Genomic DNA, 12,908 nt, shown 5'->3' with positions numbered 1-12,908 from the left:
AACACTCAGCTCGGCAGGCTGCCTCAACCTACAGCTCCCCGTTAGCATAAGGAGCTTAGATTTGCCAGCTTGGCTCAGGCCAGCAGTCCATCTTGTGCTGTGGCCCCTCCAGGCTAATGCTCACTGCTTCAGAAGAAGGTGATGATAGCTCAGAGTGCATGTGCTCAGTGGGAAAGAGCAGGCAGGGGACATCCTCTGGGCAGGTCTGTCCTCTGCAGGCAAGGTGAAACGGAGGTGGTATGAAGCTGAGACCCTTAGGAAATTATCAGCTGCGCAATGCATGGGTGGCTGTGCTGCTGTGCTCTTACAGGTGTAATGCAGCCCTTCTGGAGGGAAGACTTCTTTTCCCAGTTTAATGTAAAACACTTTCCAAGTGGTGTAAAACGAGCTGTGTACAGGTGCCTTTCTCCTGCTAAGGGTGGCCCTTCTGAAAGTTCTACCCCAGGCATATGGTCTTGGGATATTAAAGCTTACATAAAACATAAAATTTTCCCTATATAGAGCAGCCCTTTGTGTCTGCATCGAAGCTTTGATATGGAAATGCTGGATAGGGTCACCAGCTGCCCATGCAGACTGTTGCAGGCTAACCCTGCCCTTGAACAAAACTCCTCTGAACTCCTCTCCACCCCTGTCTCTGCCTGACCCAGCAGAACTGCCACCAGGGTCCCAGACTGGTGCTGACAGTGTCCCCACCTCAGTCACCTCTGAACTGTCTTCCTCTTCAAGTGGTGTGTCATCCACCAAATGGCAGTTGTCTGCCTGATCGCTCGCCTGCTTCTCTGCAGCTGTGGTTTCTGCTGAGAGGAGCAAATAACCCACCAAAAGGATTGAAAGGGATAATTTAGTGTGGGTTACTTGAACTGAAGTGGTGACCAAAATAAGCAAAGTGCTTACCAAGCAAAGATGCAAGCTGTCCTTGTCCTGAAAAAATAACCATCTAATGAGACAAAGCATGGGGGAGCCAAGTGATTAGAGTGGGATAGGCTCTAGTTTGCAGCTGTTTCGTATATTGAAGGTATTTGGTTCCCATCCCCTTCATCTTCCTTTCTAGACTTATCCCTCAAGCCTCTCTTCCCCACTAACTGCAACTTTTCTTCTGTGTCCTGTCCTCCCCCAACATCCAGCTTCTTCCCGTGGTGGGCGGGAGATGCTCACTAAGGAGAAAAACAAGAGACGGAGATAAGCAGATGAGGCCTGCCCCAAGCAGAGTGTGCCATCACCTGATAAAGAGGGTCAGGGAGGCCGGAAAGCCCACAGGGCCTTCCCTTTTGCTGGTTTGTTTTACGTGGAAGAAACAAGGAGGGGAAAGCGAGGAAAGAAAGGTGCAGTTGATAAGTTTCTTGGTAGACATGACAAAAAACTCTGATCTATAGGCGGGAGGCAAAAAGGGAGGTTGTTCCACCACTGCCTTCCTCTAAAGAGCTCAGAGCGCGTAGCACAGTGAGTAACGCAGCCTCCTCTGGGAGAGAGGGGCTCTTCTCTCCTCTTGTGGCCAAGCTTGCGAGGCCTCACGTTAAATCCCAAGCTCTGTTTTGATGCCAGGGTTTGACATGATCATTTTGAAAGAGAAGTCTGTTCCATTGCAAATTTCAGGGTGCATGCTAATCTTGGAGGGAGTAAAACACTGGTGATTGTGGTGAGAATGGGGGGAAACAAGAAAACGGAGATGCACAGATCTTCTGGCATCTGATTACCAGCATGGTCAGCGTTGCTAGATCTGTTGCTATTGTTTGGAGGTAGCCATTAGTATGTTCAGTGTTTGAAGAGCCCCACTTTTCAACTTCCCAAACTAGAGTGATATATAGAAAAGTATGCTAGAAACTCTAGATGCTCCCCCATGAAGGGTCTTACTGCTAAAATCATTTCATTCAGTCATGCTCAGCCACCAGCCCTTGAAATGAACATTCAGAATTGCCCCTGGTCCCCGTGACAAGACAGCAGGGAGGCCCTCTTTACACCTGAATGATGATTTTTCAATCTTTCTCCCCGTGCAGGGCCAGTGGAGAGCAAAAACGAGGCAGCCATGTCTGAACTGGTCCCAGAGCCGCGGCAAAAACCAGCTGTGCCAATGAAACCGATGGGCATTAATGCCAATTTGCTGGGTTACATTGGAATTGACACCATCATTGAGCAGATGCGCAAGAAGACCATGAAGACAGGTTTCGACTTCAACATCATGGTTGTAGGTAGGCAAGGATCAACTGAAGTGCTGGGAACCATGGCAGGACACTCTCCCATGAGGCCAGGTGGGAGCATGAGCCCCACTGGGAGGTATGAGGGAGCAGGCAGTGCTTGCAGTGGGGGCGAAGGGCAGCTTGCACAAGGCAAGAAGATATCTACAGAGCTTTCCCTCACCAGCCTGGCTCCGTCCTCTGGGCCTACACATCACCGGGCTGTGGCAGATGTCACGAGCTTCCTCTTTGCAATCCTCAGGTCAGAGCGGGCTGGGGAAGTCGACGCTGGTGAACACCCTCTTCAAATCCCAGGTGAGCCGCAAATCTTCAGGCTGGAACCGCGAGGAGAAGATCCCCAAGACGGTGGAGATTAAAGCCATTGGGCATGGTAAGAGCCGGGCTGCTGCAGTGTGAGCAATTCCCATTCTCTTCAAGAGCTCTTTAGGCTACAGATTGAGCACAAATCCATTTTCCTGTGAAAGAGTGGTTTAGTGCAGAGGTTATCAAAATTTGGAGTAAGAAACTGAAGTGGGATCACAGTTGTCCAGGCATGCAGTGACCCAGCCTGGCCTGTTCATGCTTGTTGGGCAGGAGTAAGGGTAGAGTTCCCTTGTTCCCTTGCAGGGCACAGAGACGTGTTTCATGATGGAGCAAGTCCCCAGGGAGGTTTATGATCATTTGTAATTTCTTCCCCAGTCATTGAAGAAGGTGGTGTCAAGATGAAGCTGACAGTGATTGACACCCCAGGATTTGGGGACCAGATCAACAACGAGAACTGGTGAGTTTTACACAGCCAGGGCTTGTGCCCCAGAAAGGGCTGCATTTAATCCAGCAAATGGAGTAACTCCCACCTATGCGGCCTGGAAAAGGTCTGGGACTGTATTGCACTCAGGGGCTGGGGGAGTTGGGGATGTGAAATTGTGAGCGCCCTGGTTTCATGTGTTTGCTTGGAGGTATGCACACATTACACAGCAAGTGTCTATTTCTGTGCCTTAAAACCCTTGGCCCCACTCAAACACTCACCTCCTCTCTCCCCTTCACTCTCAACCCTTCAGCCCTCCCCTAAGGCATGTAAAATGCAGTGATGCTGTCAGACAACTCATTACCAGGAAGTCAGGCAAAAAACTGTAATGTCCTTCCCAGACTGACAGTTCCCCCAAATTCTACATATATTCCTTTACCTGAAAATTAGCAGATTCAAGTTCTTTTGCCTATACTGAGCCAACTCCAATTTTTTCCTATATTTCTCACAAAGAGCAGCCTTCAGCAGCCCCTTGCCATGCTACCAGTGGGTCTTTCCTTTCCCCCTTCCACTGATTTTACCACTAATTTCAACAGTGGTTTTGCAAAAGCCCCTGATCTCAGCTACAGAAACTCTTAAACATCTCTACTGATGGTGAGACACTAGTGGAGGATTTTTTTACCCCAGAGCCTGCTTTACTGCTATCAGAGCTGGCAACACTGTAGGCAGGAACATGAGGAGATTTGTACCTGTCTATTCATCTCTCTCTCCCACCCTAACAGCTGGGAACCTATTGAGAAATACATCAATGAGCAATATGAAAAATTTTTGAAAGAGGAGGTGAATATTGCAAGGAAGAAACGAATTCCAGACACGCGAGTGCACTGCTGCCTCTACTTCATCTCCCCCACAGGCCACTCGTACGTATACAATCCCCCTTCCTTTCTCAACCCCACAGTGCCTCTGTTGCAGATATATACTCTGCACTGCTCTGTGTCAGCCATGGACCCAGGGATCCTGCCTGCGGGGCTGGCCACACTTTGGGAACTGTGGGACTTGAAAGGGTCTAGGATAACAAGGGAGGAGAAGAGATCATGGTGGCAACAAGCAGGGAATGAAAAAGAGAGGTTTCTTTGATGCATTGATGCTTGGGAGGGTCACTAGGGTGACAGATGGGGAGAGTAAAATGACCCCTTTCATGTTGCTGCCTCCCGGGCTGCAGCCTGCGGCCTTTGGACCTGGAGTTCATGAAACATCTCAGCAAGGTAGTGAACATCATCCCTGTTATTGCCAAGGCTGACACCATGACCTTGGAGGAGAAGACTGAATTCAAACAAAGAGTGAGTATCTCCTCCTTTGCATGGGACCCTTCCCAGCCCCGGCTCAAAGATGGGAGAGATGGGCTGTCTCCTTCCTCCTGGGGCTGCAGCACAGTCCACAGTGCATGCACAGAGTCCTGCACCAGGTCCTGCCTCTCTGACCAAGAGCCCAGGTGTGGGGTAGCAGTGGCTAAGTGCAGCCTGGACTGCTTTGCCTTTCACACCTTGTGGCTGCTAGCACTGCATGCCTAAACAGTTGTTCCCCAGTTCCTTTCCTTGGTTGTATCCAAGAGCGGGCTTTGAATGAATGTGTTGGCAACAGGTGTCTCCAGAAAGAGGTACCTGTTATTGACACATGTCTGCGCTCATGAATCCCATTTCTGGGTTTCTTGGAAAATGTTGTCTCTTGGCCCAAAGGGACCTTCATAGTCAAAAAAATAACAATAAGAACCTGGTAAAGACAGCACAGTGAAAACCAAAAAGGTGCTTGAGTCTTGAGACTGTCGTGAAGATGTAGCTGTTTACAGGCTCTGAGGGCACCTCTTAGAGGGAGAATAAAGATGCATATCCCCGTGACATGCCATGAGGTGGTCTGCCATGTGACCTGTGTTAACCCATGATAATCCAAAGCCAGACAAGTAACTGGGGTTGAGGAAGAAAGGCTTGTCATTGCTGCCATAAGTCCTCACTTTGCTGCACACTTCCCTGGGAACAGTCCCTCCAGCCTTTCCTCTCTGGAAGGATTGCCAGGTGTGTTTGCCTGGCTGTCCTGCCTGCCTTTCCTTCAGGCTTGTGTGGCTTTTTGCTTCAAAATGTTCTCTCTGCTCAGGTGCGCAAAGAGCTAGAAGTAAATGGGATCGAGTTTTACCCCCAGAAAGAATTTGATGAGGACCTGGAGGATAAAACAGAGAACGACAAAATCAGGGTAGGAAACACTTCATCATGGGAGCGGAAGGGGGGATGAGGACTGGTCAAATTTCATAAGTGTGAACCAGACACAGAGTCACTAGAAGATTTTAAGTGCTTTATGGTCCCTGGGTGAAAGATGCAATAAATGTAAGGGATGGTCATTCATCCTTTCTAGTTTAATTTGTTCCTGTCATTATCACAGAGTGCTATGAGGGCTGAGTGAGGAAGGACCATATTTCACCTTCTCTTGCTGAATGCTCTGTTTGGCCTGTGTTAAGGACTAAAGAGGCCTGGAATGCAGCTGATACCCAGCCTCTGACTGTCCCAGACAACTGCCCCATGAGCATTTTCATCCGCTGATCAAAATCTATCTGAAAAGCAGTTCGGTTTGTTGCTCCCCTAGTCCCTGTGAAAAGGCTTGTCCCATCCTTCCCTCATCAGAGTTAGAAACCACCTTGTAATTTGCAGCCTGTGTTTGTTCATGACCAGGCTGTACCCAGGATTATGTCTGTGTTCTTGTGCCAACATTGGCTTGAGCACTTCTCCTACTTAGTGATTCCTTCCACCACTCAGGCATTTGCAGAGAACCACATTATCTTCTGCTGGCTTTCTGGTCATCTAAATGAGACAAGCTCCCTAGAATGGGCTTCCCATTTCTCGGTACTCCATCCTCCTACTCACTTTTTTCTGCACTTGCTCCAGTTTGACTTGATTTCCCAGCAGAGTACTCTGATACTGGTACCCCGTGCTCCACGCCTCTCCTGGAGAGATCTAACTGTAAGCCCTTGGACCACATGCTTTTTAAACAAATTCATCACATTGGTGCCTCGTGGTCATCTCGTGACTGACTAGCACATGCAGTCCTTCCCCTCCTTCAGTGGTTGCTTGTTCATGAGCTCCCAAACTGTAGCAGAAATTCTTGCTGTTATTTCCTAAATGCTGCCCTTTGTGCCTCAAACTTCTGCACATCTTCCTGGATAATAATCCAGCCTGCCTCTGTACTGACAATGCCTCCTGGCTTTGTGACGTTAGCGCATTTAATTATCCCACTCATCATTATTGTGGCAAGGTCATTAGTGAAAATAGATTGGCTTCCATGACGGTCCTCAAGAAACTCCAAGGGTATCTGCCTTGCAGCCTGACACTAGTCCTTTCAACTCCCTTTGTTGTCACACCCCTAGCAGAAATTTCCATGTTCCCCAGCTTAATTAATCATTTCCCATATGGCAACATAACACATGTTCTTGTGAAGACCAGATGGGTTTGACAACTTCTCCAAACCATTACTGTTTTACACATTTTGTTCTGCACTTCAGCCCCGTGGCCTTAGGTTTGGTAGTTTCACATGTAAGAATAACTTTTTTTTTTTTAATCTCCATTCCTGTGATAATTGAAATTCCTTCCCAGGCCCAGGAGCATCTATAAAGCACAGTAAGTCTATGAATATCTGCAAAACCTTATGGAGATACTAGGGTCTCCTGCATCCTGCACTCTGGGAACAGGTGCTTTCTCCCAGTGTTTGGAGATTTTAGGTTCCCTGATAGCCTCATCTATGGTTGGGGGGAGCACCCCATCCCATCCCTGGCCTTTCTGAGTGCAACCATTTCAGATATTAGATTTTGAATATTCATGTGTCCTGCTGGGGGGGATTACTTTGAGTCCTCTCCTTCTTCTGGTTAGGGACTACAAACTCCTTGGTGAGAAATACTCACTGCAAACTATCCCTATGAGCAGCCTTCAGTCAATAGACCTTCTCCTGTTTACACCGAGGAACCTCCTTCTGGTCGCATCCCCCCTTTAAAAATGCTGAAGATGTGTGCAGAAAAGCTCTGCCCCATTCTCCAGAACCCTTAGCACTGCTGCAAACTGCACACTGAGCTCTGGAAGTGCAAGGACACCTGCAAAGTAAGGACTCAAAATGCCAGGGATAGCGCTGACAGGTGAAGAGGACAGCCAGTTGAAGTGTTGCTCCGGAAAACTTGTTACTTTGCAGAAGGCTTTGTGCTTGGTGAGCTGAGAGGAGGAAAGGTGGACAGGGAACAGTGACACTGCTGCTAATTGAAATGCGTTCGATAGGTCTCTCCACCTGTCTCTCCCTAGCAGGAAAGCATGCCATTCGCAGTAGTGGGCAGCGACAAGGAGTACCAAGTGAACGGCAAAAGAGTCCTGGGCAGAAAAACACCTTGGGGAATCATTGAAGGTAAAGAAACCCTTGCTTCTGGGAGACTAAAGTATCTCTGCAGGCCCCAGTAACAGACCAGGAACAGACCCATGGCTAACTTCCCGTGCCTTTTGTGATAAACTTTTTAAAACCAAGCAAAAGAAGAAATTTCAAATAGCTGTTTGTAAGGAACTGCCATGGTCACTGCAGTACTGCTAACTGGCAGAAGCTGGAACCATGCTGAACACCACCAGGAGGGAAGCTGATCTCCTGAGATTTCCTTGATTTTCAGATGAAAATTCACATGACTGCTCAGTGCCTGACAGTATGTCCACTCAATGCTTGACAGTGTCTGGTGTCCACACAACAACTGTCTGTCCTTTCTGAAGTATGCAGTCTCTGCCCACCTGGAACATGCCTCACAGCAATGACCTTCCCATGCTCTGTAACCACAAAGGGGTTATTAAGAAAATAAAACATAACAACTACTTTTTTTCTTTTCAGTGGAAAACCTCACTCACTGCGAATTTGCCCTACTTCGAGACTTTGTCATCAGGTGAGGCTGTGGTCATGCACCAGTTTGTTTTTGATGAGAAGGAAATCTTCCTGAGACTGCCCCCCTTAGAGTGAAATAGCCCCATGGGAGGGAAGAAAAAGCACATTCCAGGCAGTGAAACCTTGTATGAACACTCCAAAGTTTGGGCTGAACTAAGGGGTAGGATGTTCTAGTGGCTCTCTTAGTGATGTGGCCTACCTCACTAAGATCTAGCACTAGTTTTTATGTATGATGTGGATGCTTTGAGGAAGAGCAGGGTGTTAGCACCCTGTGCCATCCCATTAAGCATATCAGGTGGCAACAACTTCTAGTTGATCTGGAAGTGAAAGGCTTCATATTTCATTCAGCTTTCATTGTCCTGTCTTATTCATACCCTATTTTATGAAGCTATCTCAGCACAAATGATATCTGCCCTGAATTCTGTAGAAGACCTGCAAAAAGCCAGGGTGACCTCTGTTCCCTGTAAACACAATAAGGTTTTAAAATAGGACCAAAACTTAAAAAAAAAAAAAAAAGAGAAATACGCTACAAAGCCAGAGCTCTGTGACTCATAACAGCCATGGGTATGGTGGTAGTAAGACACTTGGCCAGGTACAGAGCTCTGACATCACCCTACTACCCTCTTTTTGTGCTCAGGACAAGTTCTTAACCGTGGTACCTACCACAGCAGTTGTGCTTTCCCCAAGTCTAGTAAAAACATCCTAACCAAGTGAATAGTCACAAAACAAAAAACAACCCAAGCCCACAGGCTTTTTAAGGAGGTTAGAGACTACTGCTCATGGCAGAGTTCTGCAGGTTATGATCCCCAGTGGACCTAATACACATCGTCATCTCAACACTGCTGGAAGCGGGATGTGAGAAGAGATGAGTCACTGTCTGCTCTCACACACCCGAATGGCCAGTAGCTGTCTCCACTGGCACTGGTTTGAGAGGGGCATGACACTATCAAGCAGAACCAGGGACTTCAGCCAATATCCTACATCCTGTGTATGTATTCTCTTGAATGACGATGCTGCAGCTATGAGTTGTGTTATGGCATTTGTACAATAAGAGCGGTATGTTCATTAGCCAGACTGACTGGAGGAATCTTCCATTTATCTTGGGGAATAAAATGATCCTCAGAAGACTAACACTGACAGTGCTGATGTTAGTTATTGTATCCTCTTTGCAACCCCATCTCCACTTTTTGTCTTCTGCAGGACCCACCTTCAAGATCTAAAAGAAGTGACCCACAACATCCACTATGAGACCTACAGGGCCAAGCGGCTGAATGACAACGGAGGGCTGCCCCCCATGACCGTCGAGACAGAGGAAAACCATGAAAGTAACCTGTGAATGACCTCTGCCTGATTTCACCCGGTGTCTCTGGATATGACAATCCATCCCTGCTACCCTTGACTCTACCATGGGCCTGTCTTTGAAGCATGTGGCGCATCCTCTGTGTGTGTGAGAGGATGTGTGCGTGCGTTGCGTGTGTGTGTACCTGTGTGCCAGGGATGGACCAAAGGCATCTCCTCTGTCCTTCCCAGTATGTCCTCATTCTTGGTTCGTTTTTTGCACAGCAGACTGTCTGTCATCTTCCTTTTTCTCATGTTCTGTGGCTCAGATGTGTGTCTTGCTTAGAGGAAATAGGGCTGGGGGATTGATTTCTGGGGGCAGGAGGGTGGAGGTATGGGGTAGGCTGTCGTCCTGTGTTTATCCCTTGGAGACGCAGCAAGGAGAGACTCCCAGGATAGATGGTGGAGGCAGTGCATGCAGTGTCTTCCAGTGATGGTAGCAGAGCTTTCTGCTGGGTCCTTGGTGGTTGAGAAGGCAGTGGTTGGTCTGAGGGCTATGGGGGAGGGCAGTATTTTATCCCCATTTCTTGCTGTGGCTTCCCAAGGGGAAATAGAAACGTGGAAGTGGATAGATGGGGGAAGTGACATACTGACATGTTTTGAGGTCCAGGCAGTGACTCATGGGAGGAGACACAGAATTAGTTCTTGGGCCTTAGCACCTATCTGAGAAGCATCAAAGTACTTGGGGAAAATAGCCATGTTTTCCAAAAAAAAGCAAAACCAAGAGGAACAGAATGTGTTTCTGCAGCAGAGGATGCAGTTTCCCTGCCCTGTGCTAAGATCAAAAGCCATCCTTGAAGGTCACAGGCTTTTGATCCTGTGTAGTCTCCAGCTCCGACCAAGCTGTCCTGAGGCTACCCTACCTCATGCCCAGCTGCAGCAGTCGCTTCGGCCTCTCTCCACCAGCGCCGAGCTGGTTCCAGCCATACCTTTCCCCCATGGCACGGTCCCACTGCTGAGGAGTGCAGAGAATACTGTATCATGTGGGACTGGCTGGGGACTCCTTGGGGACAGCTCCGCTCAGCACATGGCCTTTGGCCTCTCAGAGGACCCTAAGAGAGCCACTAAGAGTGACGTGTTGGACCAGGGTGTCTCCCTTGGTCTCCACTGGTGGTGGGAACACAAGAAAAACCTTCTCTTCACTAAAACGTTTGCTGCTCCAGCAGTCTGTGCTGGCCCCCTGCCCCTCCTATTGCCCTCCCAGCTTCTATGTCCTCCTCTCTTTTACTTTTCTCCTCATTCCCTTTTACCCATCCATATCTTCCTTATTTCATTTCTTTCCCTCTCTCACTTTCTCTGTTCTCTGCCTTTTCTGTCTCTCCTTCATTTTCTCCAAGTGCTTTAGTGTTCCTCTTCTCCAAGTTCTTTCTTCCCTCTCCCTCCCCATCTCTTCACCAGCTCTCACATATGCTCCTTATGTACATGCTTTTGTTGTGCTGTGTTTAGAAGCTGCTGTTTTACCTTCCCTTGGAGGGGACTGGGAGTGAAGGTAAAGACCCAGGAGCAGACTGAGGAACAGCAGCTTTACTGAAGGCGATATTGTCGTGTTTAGCCAGCGGCCCCAGGTCAGGGTTGGAATTCATTTTCACATTGTAAAAGACATTGCTTCTAGGAAAGATAAACACACCTGGCCTACTCTGTTCCCTGATTCCTCTGGCCAGTGTGGAGCAGGCCTGAGTATTCAGCCTCCCGTCAGGAGCAAGGAAGGTGGCAGCACGTGCCCTCTCAGGCAGACAGCAAGGGCTCCACTGTGTCAGGGTGCTGTGGGGTGAAAACTATGTACCACAAGGATGGAGAGACATCATTGAATTCAGTTATGTAGAAATGCACTTTCCCCCTTTTGCCCCAGGTTCCTGTGCACTGGGGCTCCCCATCCGCCCTTGGGCTCAGTCACAGCCTTGCCCCTGCCCGCCGCCACACGCATTTGTGATGCTGTTGAGGCAGAGAGCTGCAGCAGCTGCTGCATCAGCCCTCCTTGACCATCAGCAGGGAGATGGCCTCACATCTGTTTTTAAGGAGCTGACTTCCCTCTTCATATGGAGGCCAAGTCACAAGTCAGTACTGTCACTGAGAACAGCTTTAGTTTTCTTAATCTGAGGCATCTTAATCCAGAGGCATCTTCATATTTGATCTCTGGCAAAACAGCACTCTCAGCTCTTTTCCGTATGCAGCTGAGCCAGGCAGAAAGCATCAGGGCTGAAGGGCTGACTGCACAGAAGGGAGGAGGCAAGGATGGGACTCAACCCCTCCTGACAGATATCACAGCTGCTGTGAGTTAGACAGCCCCTGCCTGTCACCTAGCGGATGCATGTCACACAGTTGGCAGGGGTTGTCACTTCCAGAAGAGCAGTAGGTTTTATTTAAAATGCACATGGAGAATGCCATGGTGTAGGACTGTAGCACCACGAGTAATGGGAAGTGTAGTGGGTTAGGGACAGACAGCTGGAAAGGCTGACGCAGGAGGGAGGAGGAGATCCCAGCGAGGAAATAGCTTGGGATGATTCAAGCTAAGTATGAGGTTTGCTGACAGAGCTGTATGGGGGCCAGTCCTGGGAAGGCAGAGGGTGCTTCAGAGACACCAAGCCTTAGCAGAACCGTGTAAGAGAATATGTCCATGATGTGGCTTTCTCTGGTGTTGTCATTGCAAAGCAAAAGTCTCTTCAGTTTCACTCCTACCTGTCCATACAAATCAGCCATTCTCAACATCTCGAGGACATGAGGGCCCTACTGGTCTTTCTTGGCCCTTTCACCACCCATGTTCATGGCTCCCGGTGCTCCTGTATGCAGTGTGCACATATAGCATTACATCCTCCTTCCCATGTGCACCAGACCTCCTTGGCCCAACAGAGAATAAAAGCCTCTTCGCTGGTGCAAGCAGCTGTATCACAAACCTCACAGACAGGGAAGATGTCCTGTTATTGCTACTTGTCCTCCCATCCATCTTGACCATTCACAGCCCGATGCAGATTAAAAGCCTCCACATGGCTCATCTCCTCCAGCTGGCCAGACCAGCTTCCCCAGTGTGGACATGACTCCAGCATCACCGGCTGCCATAAACATCATCCCAGCATACTCTGCTGTGGCTGTTCCTGCCCCTACTGTACATAATGTTTTAAACCCAGTACAACAGGAAAGACATCTCCAGTGCTCCTCTTCTTCACTGCACTGAAGCCTGAAGCTGTGCTCCATCATATTTAGCAGGTGCATACGGAGGTGCTTCCTGTACTTGCTTTCTCACATGTCTCTCTTTGACAGCCGTGCTGCTGCTATAAAGAAACTTTCTTGCCGTTGGGCTTTGTCAACCCAGGCTGTGACATGCACCGTTGGTGCCAAGTGCTGCAGGGTGCCCTTTTGTCTGTGGTATGTTCACATCTGTGACTTTTGGGTCCAAACACAGGTTATGGCAGAGAGCCAACACTGCCCTGCTTAGTGAAAGCAAAGTGGTCCTCACGCAAAAAAAGAGGGAGATTTTACATTGCTTATACCTTGTTTCAAGCTCTGCTCTGCAATTCTCTGTCAGATCATGGACTACTCCTAATGGACCCATAAAAGAAAAGCAAGCTCAGGTATGCCACACTGCCATTCAGTAATGCAAACATCCTAATGGCATCTGCATATCTACCAGAAAGTCTTTCCATGTCCACAAGTGACAAAAATCAAAAACTGCCCATGTTGTATGACCACAGGAGATAGAAGTCTGTTGGGAAAAA

At 48.6% G+C, this 12,908-nt stretch overlaps 1 protein-coding gene across 4 annotated transcripts; it reads left to right on the top strand.

Annotated features, from left to right (window-relative positions):
- The first annotated feature begins 1,219 nt into the window (after positions 1-1,219).
- Positions 1,220-9,442, top strand: SEPT3 (septin 3). 4 transcript variants are annotated; one of them, XM_026069098.1, is made up of 10 exons: positions 1,220-1,322; positions 1,995-2,186; positions 2,434-2,562; positions 2,871-2,952; positions 3,699-3,836; positions 4,139-4,256; positions 5,065-5,160; positions 7,248-7,344; positions 7,810-7,861; positions 9,061-9,442. In XM_026069098.1, exons 2-10 carry the CDS (start codon positions 2,024-2,026, stop codon positions 9,194-9,196), a joined length of 1,011 nt encoding a protein of 336 aa, XP_025924883.1. In that variant the 5' UTR covers positions 1,220-1,322; positions 1,995-2,023; the 3' UTR covers positions 9,197-9,442. The 4 variants fall into 4 exon arrangements, with proteins under 4 accessions (XP_025924883.1, XP_025924882.1, XP_025924881.1 ...); XM_026069097.1 differs by having other exon boundaries at positions 7,245-7,344; XM_026069095.1 differs by lacking the exon at positions 1,220-1,322 and adding an exon at positions 1,355-1,440 and having other exon boundaries at positions 7,245-7,344.
- The last annotated feature ends 3,466 nt before the right edge of the window (positions 9,443-12,908 follow it).

The sequence above is a fragment of the Apteryx rowi genome, unplaced genomic scaffold (assembly GCF_003343035.1).
Source record: "Apteryx rowi isolate R43461 unplaced genomic scaffold, aptRow1 scaffold_287, whole genome shotgun sequence".
In the NCBI taxonomy this organism is placed as follows: Eukaryota; Metazoa; Chordata; class Aves; order Apterygiformes; family Apterygidae; genus Apteryx; species Apteryx rowi.
The sequence above is the reverse complement of the archived record's forward strand: the minus strand, read 5'-3'. Positions and strand labels throughout refer to the sequence as shown.

Excerpts from the sequence above, each read along its gene's own strand:
- SEPT3 (XM_026069097.1), top strand. The coding sequence starts at position 2,024 with ATGTCTGAACTGGTCCCAGAGCCGCGGCAAAAACCAGCTGTGCCAATG. Across the intron at positions 2,187-2,433 it reads CTTCAACATCATGGTTGTAG|GTCAGAGCGGGCTGGGGAAG; the intron begins GTAGGCAAGGAT and ends TGCAATCCTCAG. Across the intron at positions 5,161-7,244 it reads CAGAGAACGACAAAATCAGG|CAGGAAAGCATGCCATTCGC; the intron begins GTAGGAAACACT and ends GTCTCTCCCTAG.